The sequence below is a fragment of the Nyctereutes procyonoides genome, unplaced genomic scaffold (assembly GCF_905146905.1).
Source record: "Nyctereutes procyonoides isolate TBG_1078 unplaced genomic scaffold, NYPRO_anot_genome, whole genome shotgun sequence".
Taxonomy (NCBI): Eukaryota; Metazoa; Chordata; class Mammalia; order Carnivora; family Canidae; genus Nyctereutes; species Nyctereutes procyonoides.
In genome coordinates, this window is record NW_026575142.1 from 34,025,829 (window position 1) to 34,045,589 (window position 19,761).

At 35.8% G+C, this 19,761-nt stretch overlaps 1 protein-coding gene across 2 annotated transcripts in view; it reads left to right on the top strand.

The window, feature by feature from the left end:
• Nucleotides 1-19,761, top strand: part of CTNND2 (catenin delta 2) — a 918,117-nt gene that overhangs the window by 148,907 nt on the left and 749,449 nt on the right. For both annotated transcript variants that reach the window (XM_055308537.1, XM_055308538.1), the window contains exon 2: nt 7,250-7,386. In XM_055308537.1, coding sequence (XP_055164512.1) covers nt 7,250-7,386 — 137 coding nt within the window. The remainder of the gene's footprint in view (nt 1-7,249; nt 7,387-19,761) is intronic.

The following is a 19,761-nucleotide window of genomic DNA, read 5'->3' on the forward strand; positions in this document are numbered from 1 at the left end:
GATCCTGCTTGATTGATGGCTCTACCTAAGAAGCCAGCAACCCAGGCTATCCCTTCTCTGGCATTCGACTGAGGCCAAGCCATACACTAGTACTAATAAGGTTTCAGAAAAGCAGCTTTCTTGAGTGGAAATTAAAAGGGTGTCATTTCAAATATCATTTAGAGAAATGCTCTAATGCAAAGCCCATTTTACTTATGTTACATGCTCTACTAAGCAACCATTATTGATTTTACACTAATACTTCAACAAATGTTTATTAACTGGCTGGTATATAGTAGATAGTGAGCCAGATGTGGGGAATTGGACATAGACCAAGAGAGATTGAGTTTTTGGTCTAATTATATTGAGTTTTGACAGCTATTAATTATTATACTGTATATATTATTAGGATAAGCTCTAATTTTAAATTTCTCTTTAAAAAGAAGAAGCAAGGATGGATATATGTTTACGTGTCAGGAATGCATCTGAGAGAGGACACTGCTGTGCCTCCTTCTCTGCCTATTGTGTTGGGTTTTGATATTCATGACATCTTAGTTGCAAATACAGAATTGCAGTTTTAGTGACCAGAATGATTATACAAATGAGGTATCTTTCATGTTACTAATTTATATGAATCTACACAATCTCTGCAACCTAATATTAGTAATATGCTTATGTTTCTGCTTATTCTTGAGTTGTACATGATCATAATCTTACACATATTGCCTGTGGGGTGGAAGGTTATAAAAATCCCATGTGTTCAACTATATTCAATTTTAAAATATCAAGTTGGATACATAAATGTGTGTGTGACAAATGATAGTAATATTTGGAGTATTATAATGGCCAGTTTTGTTACTCCCTTGGGTGTAACCATAATGGAAAATTGTGAAAATTATGCCTAATGATGAGGTAAATCCAAAATTCTATTGCACTAATATACTTGTGTTGTAGAACATAGGATCAAGAACAGGGAGCATCACTGTCTTGAAGAGAGTGGACACATGAAGGAAGGAAATAATTTACTTTTATTTTGTTTAATTTTTTTTTAAAGATTTTATTTATTCATGAGAGACACACAGAGGTAGAGACATAGCCAGAGGGAGAAGGGGAGCCTGATGCAGGATTCAATCCCAGGACCCTAGATCATAATCTAAGCCAAAGGCAGATGCTCAACCACTGAGCAAGCCAGGCACCCCTGGAAATAACTTTAGATGTTGCCACACACATGTGGGGTTTGTTATTTTGGTGTGAGATTCAAGAAAGTTAATGTCTGAGAGTCTTAAGTTGAAGCCATTGGCTAAAGCTAAACAAAGATGAGAAAAGTTCTAGAAGTTTCTAGCAACTCTAAAGTAAAAGATGAAAAGGGACCTGCCTAATGAAAAAGAAAAAGGGTGGGGGAGAAATGTGATATATAGTGTTTAGAAGTCATCAATCTTCCATTGCCCAATTCATATCAGAGTGTAGCCTCTGACTTGAGCTGGTTTCAGCTGCTGAGATGTTAACAGCAAAGAAGAGTCAGAGATAGATGTGTTTTGGGTTGTAAGTTTGTATGTTAGGTCACCTTCCATTGCCCGAAATATATTTTACCCACAGTGTCAACATTGTGACTAATGGCCAGTCACTCAAATCAAACCCTGGAATCATCTAGATTCTTCTCTCCTGGCCTCACTACCACATGCAGCCTATCAGTAATCCTGACAGTTCTCCCTTCAAAATATGTTTATAATCTGACCCCTTTTCCTGACTTACTGCCAAGGATTAAAACTACAGAAGAAAGATTACATCAAAGATTGACCATTGGGTATAGATCAGTAGAACTTTCTGCAATGATGACGTTCTTCTACATTTTTATTTTCTAGTACAATAGCCACTGGCCACATGTGGCTATTGAACACTTGAAATGTGAATAATGCAACTAATAAACTGGCTTTGTAATGTTATTGAGATTTTAATAGCCATATGTTGCTAGAAGATACCATATCAGACAGTGCAAGTCTAGCTAATGAAATATTTATTGAGTCCCACAATATGTAAGGGATTTGGAGATTCTGGAATTTTAAGTAGGTCGGACCTGGGAGAAGGAAGAAACAGGTCTCTGACAACATAACGTGAGGGCCTGGGAGTGACAGAATGAGAAGACAGTTGAAAAGATTAAGAGGTCATGGGTTACAGATTGGGGGTGGGCAGTTCAACAGAAGCAAAGACCTCATCACAGCCAAAGGAGCTATCACTGAATCAGAGAGGAGGAAATCAAGTAATGGTGGTCTAAGAATGCTAGATGGATCATTGAATTGGTTAATTGTGAGACACCAGAGTCCATCAGTTAGTTTTTTGAAGATGGCCATATCTGATGTCAATCTGTTGGTCTGCAAACTAGCCTCCATACTCAGAGATTAGGGAGAGACTGAAAGACGATCACTCTAGATTGGTAGGCAGCAGGTTGAAGAGGCAAGTGAATTTATTTACAAGGCTCATCTTGGGTGGCTACAGGACAGGTAGATTTCTGCAGCCACTGGCCAGAATCTTTAAAGATCATATAGGCCTTAACTGGATTCAGTCCCATACCTCGTGTGGATAACCTCAACCCTACATTTCTACCTCAGGGATATATTCTTAGAACAGCTTCTGGGCATGGGGAAGGCAAGCAGACCACATCCCATACACAGAGGGGCAGTAGGGAGCCTCCAATTGCCTAGGTCCAACTCAAGGGTTAACTCATTGTCATGTCTTCATGATGACCTCTTCCAATAAAGTCATCAGTTGCTAGACAGAAGTGGCTAAATAAAGAACAAATTTTGGGGTGCCTGGGTGGCTCAGCAGTTGAACATCTGCCTTCAGTTCAGGTCGTGATCCCGGGGTCCGGGATCGAGTCCTGCATTGGGCTCCCTGTGAGGAGCCTTCTTCTCCCTCTGCCTGTGTCTCTGTCTCTCTCTCTCTATGTCTCTCATGAATAAATAAATAAATTAATTAATTAAAAAATAACAAGTTTCAATTATAAAATATACAATAAGAATTTTACTGTCTTTTGGGTGATGGAAGTCAATAAAATATAGTTTTGAATGCAGTCCTTGAATTAAGAGCAAGAGAGTTTGGCCTTTTAAAGTATACATAAGATTTTAACAGGTTACCAAGTATACTGTAAATTTATAGTGACTCATGTTTGGGAAATAAAAGTTTAGAGTATTTATTCGGATTTCATGAAATCTTATTACATAAGGGACATAAGTTAAAGTTGAGAAGGACACTCTGTATATGGGGGCTACCTGCTTTTGCTCGTATTGTCATCCAGCCAACTTTTCTGAATTTCTTATTGTATCATCTTTGAAAGAAAGCATTTTTTTTTTTGCAGACCTACTTCACATAAATTGGGTACAACCATCTTCTAAGCTTTGATTTATTCAGGTTGCTTATTTGAAGCAGCGCATGCCTTTCTCTGACACTTGTAGTTTATCTTGGGTGAAGGTATTGACAGAGAGCTGTACATGATGGTGCTGCCATGCTACCATCAATTCCCAGGCTTTCCCATACTCATCTCATGGGGAAAATAAGAGAAAGAAGCTGAGACCGATCCAGTCCTGCTTGTATTAGTCTTCCCCCACTACCATAAGATGCCACTGACAGAGGGGCTTAAACAGCAGAAGTGTATTTTCTCACAGTTCTGGAGGCCAGAAGTCCAAGGTCAAAGTGCTGGCATGATACATGCTTGGTGAGAACACTCTTTCTGGCTTCTAGCTTCTCTCTCTGTCCTCACAGATGGAGAGAAAGAGCTCCAGTCTTATACTCTTTTTGTAAGGACAACAATCCCACCTTTATAAACCCTACCCTCATAACTGCATTTAACCTTAATTACCCCACCCAAAAAAAAGGCCCCATGTCCAAATACAGTCACATTGGGGAGTAGGGCTTCAGCATGTGGATTTGGGACAGGGGTGGGATCATGGGTGGGTGTATGAGTGAACACCGTTGAATCTGTAACACTGCTCATGCATGTGAGGGTGTAATACAGCATGACTTGTTTTGTATTTTCTGGACATAGAACTTCTTATTACCAAGTCTAAATTTCAGCTTAGATATTTGCAGATTAAGCATTCTGCTAGCGATAGAAAGATTTCTTACATAGTAGTTGTATAAAGAGAACGAAGAAGTGTTGTTATGTAGGATCAGTAAATCTGTTGGAAAATGTCCACTGTTCTCATTGCCAAAGAGAAACAAAATCAAAGGGGTGAATTTTTCTATGTCACATTGGTAAAAGCAGGAGAGAGTAGTTAAGGCCAGTGTTGTTAACATTGTGGGGAAGGGACGTTCTCACAGCACTGCTGGTGGGCAGATAAGTTGAACCAGCCTGGCAGCAGGAAAATTTGTTTTGACTCTCAAAAGTCTGAAACATGTTCCAGCTCCTCATTCCATCAGTACCACATGTAGGAATTTATCTACTGAAAATGTCACATGTGTGAAAATGTCATAAAAATTAAAAAGATATGTAAATTATGATACATTATAAATACTATTCATTGCAATTTTAGTATACGTGCTGCCTAAGTGAGCACGTCATTACATTTATAAGCCGTAGAATAATTTTTCCTAACGTAAGAAATAGTTCATTATATGTTGCTGGACAAAAATTTAAAAAAGCGCTATATTAGTAGTACTCTATTATATGTAAATCTCATTATACAGAGTGAGTTAAATCAGAAAAAAAAATTCTGTCAGAGAAACATGCAAAAATACCGAAGTAAATATACTTATCTCAGATGCCAGAATTACTGAGGATTGCTCTTCCTTTGTTTTTTTTTTTTTTTTTTTTTTTTTGTTGTTGTTTTGTTTTGATTTTGTTTTTCTCTTATCTCCCTACATTTTCTGGATTTCCTGGATTTAGTACAGATTAATTACTAATTCAGTGGATTAGTTCTGATTAAAACTAAAGTACTTGTCCATTTACTGCAAAGTCAGAAGGCTTAAAGCTTTTTACACTTACCATTAGGCAGCCCACGGCTTGGTCTTCATATGGTCCTCCTTCTCCTCTTGTGCTGTGAGCTTAGAGGATCGGCAGTTGAGGTTGGACAGTCTTAACCATTCATACACGGGGATGGTCAATGGTTGAATTAAGTCTGGATGTGAAAAGTTATGAGCCGTGGAAATTATTCCAAGTCATTTCCATTCAGGCATAGAGGTTGCCTTGGGTTGCAGTAGCTCTGTATGGTGGCTCAACCTTGAAGCTTTCTTTTTTGTTCTGTTATTGCTGCTCTAATGGGGGTACATAAACAGACTTGGTTATTCCTTATAGTGTGTAGGTCCAAGTTGTCTAGTGCCCAAGGATATGCCTTGATTCATTGCCTATTAAATCCCATATTTTACTGTGACAGGTTACTCTCATACTTTTAAGAGTAACATTTTATAAAAAAAATTGATGTATAGACTAGTATTTATGAGACAGCCAGCAGAACAGGTTATGGAAAATAGGCCGCCACATTAAAGGACTCTAAAACAGGAATAAAAAGGGAGAAAATCTGAGTTCTAGGCCTGGTTATATAAATAACTTTGGGACCTTGGACAAGTTCTTTGTCAAAAAACAGGTTGGCAATAATACTAGTCCAGAACCGGGATTCACATGGCCCCAATAAAATTTAGAAAACACAAAAGTGAAGATTTAAAACCTGCAAGACGGGATGCCTGGGTGGCTCAGTGGTTGAGTGTCTGCCTTCGGCTGAGGTCATGATCCTGGAATTCTGGGATCTAGTCCTGCATTGGGCTCCCTGAAGGGAACCTGCTTCTTCCTCTGCCTGTGTCTCTGCCTCTCTCATGAATAAATAAATAAAATTTTAAAACATGCAAGACTTCTCCTTTCTTAGCTTCAGGCCCTTTGGAAGCCTCTGACATAGATAGAGTGATCTCCACTGTACCTCTCCACTCCAGGGTCACGGAGAGGGGTGACTTTGCACACAAGAACTGCCATTTCCTTTCTTCTTGCTTTCTCCCCTTTCACCCATCTCTCAACTTCCCTAGTGAGAAAGGTTTGGTTTTCGGGCTATGTCACCTGGGCACAACATTTGTTGATCTGTTTATCCAAATCCTTATAATTATGAGGCTTGATCAGATAAGATGCTGCATATGATAGCAAGATGAACACAAAACTATTTTCCTCTTGTCTTCCCAACCCTACCACTGTAATTATTTAAATCACTTCATTTCATCCTGTTGGTATCCACCACCTAAAATACCTTCTGCTTTTTTAGCCAGGGTTGCATTTTGCTACACTAGATTAAATTTGATCTTTATCCTTTGCTCACATTCTGCTTATTAATATTATTTTCCCGAACCCTCCTATATATTCTGTTTGTAATGGATTTATCTTTCCAATACTATTCTAATTCTCATTGGTAATATTATTTTTAAAATTACTTAAAAATGAAAACAAAACTAAGTTGGAATGTCCAATGATAACATTAGATGACCAATCTTTTTATATATTTTAAGGACAGTTCTATAACAACCCTTTTCAGTGAGCATAGCCCTAAATTATTAACTATTCACAATGCTAAGGTTCCTATGGAATTTATGTTTCCTACTGTAAAACCCAGTCTACCTAGTTACACTATAATAGGAAATACATTTTAACATTCACATAATATTAGTTCTTGGAGGGACATGTAATAGTTTAGCTTTAGGCAAGAAAACAGCCTTTATTTACTCCTAGGCTTTTATTTGAATATTAATTTTGTAGGGCTCTGGTAAAAATTGTCCTAGTTAATTATTTCCTCTGCTGATAAGCATTGCTAGGTAATATATGTAACAAATACTTTGGTCTTACTTGTTTGGGAAAGATAGTAAGAAAGAAACAACTTCTGGGATGCTGTTTCTAAGCTTTCCATGTACATCCATTTATGAATTGGGTTCAAATAAAATGGTAGTTCAACTGGTTTTTTTTTTTTTGTTGTTGTTGTTGTTAGACTCAGTATTTCATTTCTTTATTCTTTCTTGTTACCTTCCTTGCCTTTTGGTTCTTCGTATCTCTTCTTCCACTTACCTCAAATACAAAAACACCAAGTTGTGAGTGTGTCCTGGAATTTGTTTGGGGTGATATAGGAGAAATCATTCCATTTACCTGTATTATTTCCTGTTTGATGATGATGCTTTCTTTGTAGTCGTGTGCTCTCTTTGTAGTTTATAGTTTTCATTTTTCCAAAGAGTGCTGTTTAGTTGCCTGATAGTTGTGTCTGTATGCAGTGGCAACCTCCCATCATATTAAGCATGTCCTTTTGCATTGCAGGAGCTATGCCTGTTCCAGACCAGCCTTCTTCCACCTCAGAGAAGACCAGCTCCTTGAGCCCTGGCCTGAACACCTCCAACGGGGATGGCTCTGAGACGGAAACCACTTCTGCTATCCTCGCCTCGGTCAAAGAACAGGTAGAGACATCCCACTTTTGTGACATACTTAGGGGAACGTATTAGAAACTGTGCCTTCAGATGAACAATGAGGACTGTTATGTTGGAATAAAATCATGATTTTCACTTATCATAAAAATATTTTGACATGATTATAGTTGCTTTTGAATTTATGTTTTTATTCATGATTTAGGCTATTTTCCTTGAAAAAAAATATTCCTTGGTAGGGGAAAACACTTTATAGGCAAAATTCCCTGTTGGTGAAGTCTTGGTAGATTTGGTGATGGACCAATACAGCGTAAAACTGTTATGTGCCTGAGGCCAAATAATTGGCCTTTAGAAAATATAAAGTCAAAAATATATATATAAAGTCTAAACCAACAATCAAAATATATCCGTAAGTATAAAAAATTAGTATAATGACAGCAGATGAATCCTGTGTTGGGTCAAGGCAAATTGGTCTCTCTGGTGTTTCTGGGCTGGATCAGGAAGAAAGTATCTTAGAATTTTCCCTGTAAAATGAATTAAAGTCTGCATGATTCTTCCTCCAGCATTACTTTGCTTTATAAATGGCTAATAAAATCTGAAGTCTTAGATTAAAAAAAATTACTCCTTCAAAGTCATGTTTCTTATAAATAAAAGGTGGTAAATAATCAAAGAAAGCTGGAAAATCAAGATTTTTTTCACTTCTTTTAGCATGTGGCAGGATATAAATCATAATTTTTTTAAATACTGAAAGCGTCCTGTGTTTGGGTATGATTCAAGGAGTGCTGAGTGAGCAACAGTAGTGGCGAAGCTCTCAGTAGAGTAGCTGAGAGAAGGTTCACTGACGTAAGGGATCGGTGATGCTGTCAGTCAGACGTGCGTCACCAGGGAGGGAAGTGTACTGCTAAGTAGTTACACAAAGGAAAGTTGAATAGATTAATTGGATCATCTGGGCTGTGAAAATGGTCAGTAAGCAAGGAATTGGGTTGAAGCACAGGCTGTATTACTGGATTAGTTTGCTTCCAAAGCCCTCTCATGAGATTGCTGATTATTTTTAAGGAGTAATAGAAGAAGGGAGCAAAGGTTCATGTCAGTTCCCACACTCAGGATACTGCTTTGTTAAAGTTGGTTTATGTCATGGTATCTTATTCATATATCTAGAAGTCTTGCTGAACCACTAACTTTAGAGTATTGACAAAATACAAAGTAGGAGGAATAAATTTAACAAGGAAATGACAAGACCTGTCTGATGAAAGCTATAACATTTTATTAAAAGACATAAAGTAATTAAGAATAAATGACAGGGTATATCCTGTGTAGAAAAGCCTAGTTATCATCATAATATTACTTTTCCTCAAATTAAGATATAAACTTAAGGCTATTGTAGTAATATCTTGTCACTGATTGTTTCTTTGGCAAACTGAATCAAACTATTTTAAAGATCATATGGGAATCATAAATGTATGAGAGTTACAAGGAAATTTTAATAGATTTTTATCTTACTAAACATTTTCATCACTGTCATGCCCAGTTGGTTCAAACTGGAAAGAATGTTCTCTCTATAGGTTGTAACTGAAGGGGGCAGCCCTTGTGGCCCAGCTGTTTAGCCCCTGCCTTCAGCCCAGGGCGTGATCCTGGAGACCCCGGGATTGTGTCCCGCGTCGGGCTTCCTGCATGGAGCCTGCTTCTCCCTCTGTCTGTGTTTCTGCCTCTCTCTCTCTCTGTGTGTGTCTCTCATGAATAAATAAATAAAATCTTAAAAAAAAGTTTAAAAAATTTTTTTAAAAAGGATGTAACTGAGGGCTCAGAATCTCAAGGACATATTCAATCCAAAATAGTAGAAAAAATTGGATAAGAGAAAATGTGTGCCAAAAATATGACGAAGTATTGATATAATTAATATATTAATGCTTCCTAATGTTGATGAGATAAAAAAAATAAAATAACAGAATAGAGAACTAGGCAAAAAACATGAACAGCAGTTCATAGAAGAAAAATGCAAAAAGTTAATGACTATATGGAAATGCTTTCTACTCTACTAATCAGGGATATAAAAATCAAGATGAAAATATTAATTTCTTTAATCTACCAAATAGACAAACATTAAAAAATAGTATATTCTGTAATCTAGCTAAGGGTTAAAGTGTGAGGAAATTCACATTTTTGTCACTCCATATGGGAATGTGCAATCCTGTAATCTTTGTTTAAAATGATATGTTGCTATGAAGTGGCATTTACAGTGTTCAATAGCCTTTGATTAGTCATACTTAGACATATGTAGTATAGAAATGGGTGATCTAGAACATAAGATTTTATGTATATTGGTGTTTATTGCAAAATTATCTGGGATAGTAAAAAAGTGGAGCAGTACTGATTGATGAAGAATTTAAAAAAGACCTATCTTCTATGTAAAATATTTTATACAAAAGCTATATCCTTCTTATGTAGTTATTAATTAAAATGAGTTGGAGTTATATATTACACCTTTGAAAAACTCCATGAGGATTTTAGAAATGAAATGTTTTAGCATTATATTATCCTGTTTTTAAAAAATAATAATAAATATTTTGTGTTGTTTACAATATTTATGAACATCTGGAAAAGTGTAGGAGGAAATAAATCAAACTATAAACATTGATTACTATATATGTTTACAATTAGTTGGAAGTAGGAATAGGCAGAAGATATAGAGGATAGGGAAGACAATCCAAATTGGGAGAAAGAACTGGGAGACTGGAATAGATATTCGTTGGATTTGGATAATAGGAAATGCCATTTGAGCTGAGATAGTGATGTCTGTAGTTGAGAGAGTGGATAAGCTGCTGACAGCAAAAATATATTATGGAAATAAAATGGCCTCTCCAAATCCTTGATGAGAATTTCATAAAAAAAAAAAAAACTTACTGTGAAGAGTTTTTTTCTAATAGTCAAAACAAGTCCATTGTCCATTTTTGGATGCAGAGATGAGATTCTTTGTTACCAGTAACTAATGTGAGCAGGCATGAAAGTCTGTCCTGGAAGCTGAGTAGAACAGCTTGAAGCACCTGCATCAGAGGCTCAGGCATCAGCTTCTATGGGCAGCAGCTGCCCATGTGAAGGCAAAATCCACAAGCAGCAAAGTCCCTGGACTTCCTTGGGGTAGCCTACTGTAAGCAAACAATTTTTTATTTTTGTCCTAAACTATTAAGGTTTCTGTGGTCTAGACTGTTATCTGTGGAGCTAAAGCTAAGTTAAATATATTGGGAAAAAATTAGCTGAGATGAAGGAAAAGCGACTTTAAAAGTTTATATCCTTTATGATTTTTAATAGTTACGTACATGACGTATTTGTAAATTTTTCACTTGAATATTGCTTTCCTGATCCTTTTTAGGTGCATTAGCAAAATAGCTTTTTTTTACTAAAAATTCTTTTTACTAAGTTAGAGGACCTCAAGGAAGAAACTTTATAGCATCACTGTTATGTGCTACTTTAGGCTTGTCTCCTTGAACATCAGCTCTGTGGGAAAGAAGTCATTCTTTTTTTTTTTTTTTTAAGATTTTATTTATTTATTCATGGGATAGAGAGAGGGAGAGAGAGAGGCAGAGACACAGGCAGAGGGAGAAGCAGGCTCCACGCAGGGAGCCCAGGTCTCCAGGATCACTCCCTAGGCCGAAGGCAGATGCCAAACCACTGAGCCCCCCAGGGATCCCCGAGAGGTCATTCTTTATCATAGGAGGCATTTATTCTAAGCTAACTGCCAAACAATTGGTTGCATAATTTATTTACTCATTCATTAAATGTATTGAGCACTTTGTATATGCAAAGTACAATAAAGGGTAATAAAGTACATGCATAAAGAAAACTCAATTTGACAGTTTATTGGGAAAAAAGTGTTATTGAAATTGAGAACATAAGTTTTTAGGCAGACAGTTAACATTGCACAGAAATAAATTCTGGTTTATAACCATAGAATGAACTTAAGTCATGACAAGCCCTAAGTCAACATGTCCGCATGACATGTATGATGTGTTGAGATTTTGTAAACGAGTCCGAGAATCCTTCAACCCGGCAGGCATGGATTGCTCAATGAAAAGGTGTTCATTGACTTTTTTTCTTTGTTCAAATTTCCCATCCTGATTGGTTTTTAACTGGTGGATTTTATACTTTTATATCAATAGAAATAGGACCAGGATTTATGTTATTACTCTATAGGTAATTTTCTGTATCTCAGACATACCTGTTTCATTTCCAAGTAACCAGGTTTCACTATGGGGCATTAAGAAAGAGGAACCTAATTCCTATTTCCTCTCCTGTAAGTGAGTGTCCTTTACCAGAAGAGGAGTGGAGGATAGAGGTTGGGCATGTGATGACTCTGGTCATGTGATTTGGATAAATAACTAAGAGGGGCGATTGAAAACTATTCATTACAAATGGCAGCCCATAAAGTGTGGTGGCTTAAAGGAATGGAAACAGTGAAGGGATTTTATTTTAAGAATGGAAGGTATCCCTATGATGATGGCATTGACTCATAGAAAGAGAAATTTATGATGCTTGAGAGAAAGGGAATAATCTCAGAGAAAAAATCACTGGGTAGATGAGAGTGCATGGGGTCCATCTACCAGTAGAGAGAATGGCTTTTGGAACAGAGTTCAACCCTGAGGATGGGAAAGAATCGAGATATATGGTTTCAGGTCCTCCAGTGTCTTGGTGTTGGGAACTGTGGTAGGTCTTTCCCTCTCATTAGATGGGCACAGTCAGCTTGTTTGAGCTGGACCTATGAGGACCAGTGGTGTGCTGGGCTGAGCAGAGGTGAAGGAGGGAGGCATTGGATGGAGGTAAGGGACGCAAGACAGTGGTTATAATGATGGATCCTGGAATGCACATGGAATGGAAGCAGGTAAAAGAAAACTTGGTATGGACAATATATTTGCAGTGAGTCTGTACAGATAGTGGTATCTTGAGAGTTGTGTGCCTAAATCCAGAATTTAAAAGTAATTATTGTTCATGTTGAGACCTAGGTTATGAATCTGGGAGATGAGATCAAAACGAGGAAAGAGAGAGAAACCTCGTTGACTCTGTGAAAGCTGGTGGTGAGTGATGATGATTCCAGAACAGTGGTGAGGAACAGTGACAGTACTCCAGTCACCCTCAGTAGAGAGAAGACTGATATTGCTACATCTTGTGAGAAACCTGCTGATGGTGGCTTGTGGTTATATGGGCGTAGTCATCCCCATCTTCACCTGTGTGTTTTCACTGTTTTAACTGTAACAGTGTTGGTCTATACTATTAGACAAGAATTTACATTCTCTCACATAATATAACCTTTGTCTTTATATTTTGTCTTAAGTCAACAAGGTGCTACTTTGCTCTTAAGAAAACCATGACTTTCCTAAAATATATATTTATTTCACAATAAGATTTCTTTCCCTTCAGTTGACCATTTGATCATCACACATTTCCAAAGTTGGCATCTTAAACAATCTTCTTATATTGGCTAGAAAAATTATGGGTTATTTTTAAAAACCTTTATGGCTCATATTGTTCACTGGTATTTGTAAATTATTATGACTTAGATTAATGTGTCTCTGTGTCATACATGCAAAGTAACTTCTCCACATAAATGTCTCTTCACTCTAAGTTACCCTGCTCCCAAAGTCACTACTCTGAAGCTTATCATGGTCCAAATAGAAGGAAAAATAGTGTCACCAGGACTAATTTATATATATATATATATATATATATATATATATATATATATATTTTTTTTTTTTTTTTTTAAGTGGCACAGCAGAAGGGAATGCAATTCCACAAGTGTAAGCCCTCAAGCAGCAGCATATGGTGTTTTGGGGGTTAATAATTCTACCAGAAAAGTATTTTAATAATGAATAGGTTAAATAGAAGTTTCTATGTATATAACAGCATTGCAAATGTTTTACTTCATTGTATTTTCAGTAGTGTTTATCAAATACCAGCTATGTGCATAGAACTGTGTTTCCTCTGGGTGGTAGATACACAGATTTGAAGTTTGCATTCAACTATTTAGCAATGAAGTTAAAAAACTTATATAAAAGATATAAAATATTTTAAAAACTGTAGATGAAATTTCATGAAAACTCTCTAGTCATTTTACTTAAAAGCTCCAGGTTCTATATATTGATAAAAACATTCTTCAGGTTAACAGTATTTATAACCCTGGACACTGTTGCTCCAATAACTTCTCTTGTTCTTTATATTTCACAAGAATTATAGTCATGTTCTTTATTTCAGAGGAAATTTTTAGTACATTATTTAAACTATCAGGGGGATCCCTGGGTGGCGCAGTGGTTTGGTGCCTGCCTTTGGCCCAGGGTGCGATCCTGGAGACCCGGGATCGAATCCCGCATCGGGCTCCCAGTGCATGGAGTCTGCTTCTCCCTCTGCCTGTGTCTCTGCCTCTCTCTCTCTCTTTCTCTCTCTCTCTCTATCTTAAAAAAATAAAAAAAATAAAAAAAATAAAAAATTTAATGATATCAATGATTTCTGGGTAGTAAAATAGAAGTTTTCTTGTTTTCAACCACTATTGTTATTATACTTAATAGAGTATTATTAGAGGAAAATAAGAGTAAAGAGATATCTGAGCTCCCGCTATGGACAAAAACTAGTGCACAGAGTACTTTACATGTTATGTCATATGAAGGCACTAAGAAAGAAAGCATTTTGAAAACTTCATCTTATATAAAATCTAAAGAAATCATGATATTTTACATCAACTCATGGTGAGGATTGCATACCTTTATTTTTATTTAGCTTCTACATTTGTAATTGTTAGATTCCACTAGCTCTGTGTAAAATGAATATGATTGTGAAGGAGCACATTTATAAAATACTCCTTTAACTGGTCTTCTTCCAGTGTCACATGTCATTGTCAAATCTTTCAGCATTATTAGTGTTACTGGAATATGCAATAATAGCTTCTGATAACGCAATGTGGAAAATGACCTATAACTATTAATCACTTTCCAAACTGTATCTTGGAAAAGCATTTCATGAAAGTAATGACAAAATTATCAGCCATGAAAAAGAGGAAATTAAAACACCTTTAGGAAAGGTCGAGAAGATAGGAAAGGATTATCTGCAAAGACTAGTGAACTTTATATTCATTTAGTCAGAGAAAAAAAGAATTATATATGCCATAGCACCACAAGTTGAGCTCTTTCCATATATTAAAATTAAAATAACTGCTTGATTGATAATTTTTTATTGTATTTCTTGTTTCAAGTTAGATGTAGCTGGAAAATGAAAAAAAAGCATATTTTTCTCATTTTCATGTTAGAACATGAACTATGGTGGGAATTGTGATGGCCTTGTTTTCAAGAGGTGGACTGAGATATGAGGGTACAAGCTAGGATTCTGTAGAACTGGCTCCTGGTAGAAGGTGTGGTTTGGAACAAGGAAGGACAGATCTCGGAGTCAGCAGCCTTATGGATATCCTGGATACAGACAGGGTGCAGATAGACGGACCAAACTGTGTGTTTAGATTTGCAACAAGGCAAAGAAAGACACCAAGTAGTATAAATAGAACTGGGGAGCTCCATGTAGGAAGGAAGGGGCCTGGTCAGGTGGTAGCAGAATGATGGAATCTGCTGGATTTGAAGCTGGTCTGTTTCTTGTGGATTCTGGATCTTTTTCACCACAAAAATGATGGTTGAAGCTAGAGATAGAGGAGCAACAAAGGTCCTAAACTACTTGTGGAAAACCTTGAAATTAGTGCTAGGAGTTCTACATGAGTAAATAATCCTAGAAGTGTGGATGGATCATCTCCCTCACTCCCTCCCCCTACCCACCATGCTCCTTTATGTGTATTCTGTTCTTGACCGTAAGTTATTTTGAATTTTTTCCTAAAACTTTATTTTCCCTTAAAATTTGACTTTGTAACTCTTCTCAAGTCACATTTATATTTACCTGCCTTTTTAATCACCCCAAACTCTATTCCAAGAACTAATTCTCTGGAATGCTGTCTGCTCTGATTCCTCTGAAGCTATTAGGAGTTGGGTGTTTTAGGGACTGGAAGTTATGATGGGAAAAATAAAAATGGACTTAGTTTTTATATGTTAAATTAGAATGTAAGTGTTTAATATGTGGGGTTTTTTTTACTGTGACATTAGAGTGCATTTCTAATGCCTCTTTTATATTTAGCATTAGAATTTATTGCTAAATATTCATATATGAAATCATTTTTCTTTTAAATATGTAAAATATTAAATATACTTGATATTAAAATATTCTTTAAAATATGGCATTTAAAAAATTTCAGTGGATTTTCCACTAAAAAGTAATTCATGCATATTGTGAAAAAGTTAAAAGCTCAGTAAGGAATGACGATAAAAATTTTCTTTGAAAATAATATTATAGCTAGTGGTTGTTGCAAATATTTGGGAAGAGTTTGTTCTAAGATTTTTATGTGAATATATAATTATCTGTACAAATTTTTTCTTTTCCTTTATATATAAATATTTTATACTTCTTTGGACACTTAATATTACATCAGGAGCATTTTTTCATATCACTATTATATTGAAACTTTTTCTAATGGCTATATAAATGGATACATTGTGAGTTATTTAGTATTATAATTTTTTTGAACTTTCCCATCTTTTTGATCTCTTAGGTTGATTCAATTTTCTCAGATGAAATAAAAATGACATGTCATACTGCCTTGTACATCATTAGGTCTACTTTGACAGAAGTTGCCTGGAGCACAGTTTTGAAAAAGAGTTTAAAGACCTTTACAAACTCTCTGGGAAAATATATCATAATTAATTACTCATAAGATATACAGGCAGGATATGGGAAGCAGGAGCTCCAGGGATAGAATAATCAGTGCCCTGTACAGGGTTTGCACAGAGTAGGAAATTGACAAGTAGAATATTCTAGAGGAAATAAATAGGGGAAACATGTATAGTATTCAGAACAACTGAACCAAATATGCTAAAGATAGTGAAGAGAAACATATGAAATATGATAGGACAAGGAAACATTATTAAATAGTACCTCAAAATAACAAAAATGTTTTTAAAAAGGTTAGATATTATATTTCTTTAAAATATACATATTTTTATAAAATATACATGACATTTCTGTAAACTATGTAAGACTTATTTCATCAGATATATAATTAAGTAATAACATTTTCTCTAGTAATTATTTTGTTCAGTATCTTCTGTTTATGACCAAAGAAACTCAATCTTCAAAAAATATGTACCTAAAACCATGTAGGAAATTGCCATGGAATTTAAATGAGAAAATTAGTTTGTTTTATTCTGAATCCAGTACTCTTTTCACTCAGTTACATTCTCTCATAATTTAGGTATGATAGTGGGCTTCAATATATGCTCTAATAGTTTTCCCAAGAGGAACATTTCTCTATGACCAAGATTTGCTGAGGCCAAGTTAAATGATGCACCGGCCTGTCTAGCTTTTACTTAACTAGAAAAAGAGAAGCAGACAACTTCACATCATTTGATCTGCAATTTAACTTTGAAATCTAAAGGAATCATTAAAGATACTCTAAATAAAAAGAATTCCAGGGACTTACACACCTCATTGTTAGCTAATGTCTTCAGAGAAAATGTAGTAAGAAGAGGTGCTGTGAGCTGACTGCCACAGCATTGTTTTCGTTGGATGTTCCTGTTTCAAGATCAGTGGTGTGGCTGGAAGTCCTCTCCAGCGTGCATCAACGACACAGGTAAATATGCCCGCAGCAGCCCATAGATCATGTTCAAGTGCCCTTATTCACTGCAGTCATTAAAGTAATGTGCAAGTTCATGCCCTGGGCTCTAAATGAACTGGCTCTATGGCCTGCTGCTGTAAAAAAAAAAAAAAAAAAAAAAAAAAAAAAAAAAAAAAAAAAAAAAAAAAAAAAAAAAAAAAAAAAGATGATCGGCATCCTCCTCTTTGACGAATGAGGAGCTCTGACTTTCCATTCTGCTCAGGGTCTCCAGAAGTAGCTGGACCATTGCCTAATTACTAGAAGACAGAAGGACTCAATATTAACAAGACCAAAGTAAACAAACAAAAGTCACTTTGCACAGGTAATCCTTAGCATCTGGTCGCCAATTCACCATGTTGATAGATTTAGGTATTGGGGAGGGGGGTGCATTTTGCAGTTTACACATCCTGGAAGATCTGCTAGGTGAAGAAGTTATGTTCAAAACTGAAACTAAGAATTTTATAAAATTCAGTTCAAGATTCTTTCATAATTGTAGGCAAGTCTGTTGTATTTTCGGAAGTAGAACTCTAAGGTGTCAACCAAGGGTGTTTAACTCTTTGAGTTGATTCAAAGTTTTGAAAGGATAGGTCCACCCTCATATCTACCACCTCTACCCAGACAAGAGATCAGCTTCATAAAGACACTCTTAATAAATGATACCACATCTTCCAAATACTTGTCAGAGACCTGCAGTTACCTGCTATAGACCTCCTGTCAGAAGTCAGAGGCAATATATTCTTAAAATTAATAATTTAGAATGTAAATTCTTTCTATTTTGGGAACTCTGCCTGTATCAGGATCAGCATTTCAGCCCTCCCTAGGAATGCCTTCCAGAAACATGGCTTTAATAATACTGCAGTGATATGATGACTCTGCCTTTATGGAGACCAAAGATAAGAAATTACCTGCTGGGAGCTTTTTGGAATTTCGTGGAAACCTGATATTGGAAACCTGTCTCACACTGTTGTTACATGATTTAATGTAAATGAAATATTTTAGTACTACATGCATATTCCTACTATAACGAAAATAATAATAATAGTAGTAGTAATATTATTAAAAAGCGCAATTCTTTTTTCCTAAGAAATGCTAATTAATTCATTTATGGAATAGATTTGTGGCTGGATCTCCCTTCCTTACTGCTGCATTGCTGGCCCTCAGAGCAGTGCTAGATGTAGAGGACGAATTCAGAGTATTTGTGTTGAGGGTACGAGTTCACTAATGAACTTACTGTGTTTTTATGTTCCATTTTAGTTGAAAAGCAAATGATTTGCTTAATTGTAATAACAGACTTTAGTTGTGTGGCACAAAGGTCTCATCTCTGTTGTTGCATTGATCATATTCTTTGACCTTTATTTTAATGGCCATGTTGGATCTGTGTCTTCCACTTTGAGCTACTTGCATATCATTTCAGAATTAGCCCATTTACTTTGATGAATCCCTGGATTCCCAAATTGCAGTTTCCTCTCTAAACAGCCCAAATTGAAACTCATTTAATCAAGTGGAATGAGATATATTCAGTTTAAGATGAGGAATATTAACTTAAACCTATCCTTCATTAATAAAATATATAGGCTGATGTCTTTTTTTCTTGAACTGGACTATGTTCCTTATTTTAGCCCAAAGGAAAGCAAAACAAAACACTCCATGTTAGTACATGAATCTGCAACTTCACACATAAAAAACACACAAATACCAGTTTCTTTTGTTTATATGCAGTTATCCCAAATTTATCATTTTAAAAAATTTTCTTCCAGTGATTTTTCCCCATTTGTTTCAATGATTTTTAATTGTCCTTTGAAAATATACTTTTCTCCAGAGTTTACAGCAGTTCAACCATGTGCTTATCATTACTTGCTTATCTTGGATTTCCTTTGTGTTTGGGAGATTTTTTTCACGTATTTGTACTTGGTGATTACAAGTGGATTTGCTTTGTGTTTGGGAGATTTTTTCACATTTTTGTACTTGGTGATTTGTACTTTTAATATTGTAATGTTACAAATCAAATTATTATGGATTTTGAAGTAAAATCCATAGTTGCTGTAGTTGCTGTTCATTTGTACATTTGTTTAATGGTGGGTGCCATATGTGTTTTATATGGTGGTGTTTTTGCTATAGTTAGCTTTTTTTATATATTAGCAGAAGATAGATCTTGAGCATATTTACATGGAAGTTTCTGGACACACAACTTACTTCTCCATAAGTGTATAAAAGAATAATTCCAGCCTTACTAACATGTTACAGGAAATAGAGTCTTCATATAAAAATGTTATAAAGATTTCTGTTGGATAATTCTAAGTGCTTTTGTAGCAAATCCTTTATTATGTCCCTAGGTCATTTGAGAGTTTATTTAGCAGCATTTTCTTACAAAAAAGCTTTACAAAGTGAAGACAGTGTCTTAAAACAGCCTGTGAACGAAAGCTACTCCACTAAAACAGTATCTAAATACAATTTCATGTCAACGCAGGAAGTGAACAGGTTGTTTTTGTTAGAAATGGGGACGTAGTGTAAACATTTCTCCATGATGAATTGTAATGGGTGAATTTTAGCAATATATTTACCCTGATAGTCACTGTGGCAGGTTGTATTTTAGAGAAGGGGCCACAGTATTATTTCCAATTTCTCGTGACCTTCTTTCTTCTGATGTGAGTGTGACATTTCCCTGTTAATAGGTGGATTCTGTA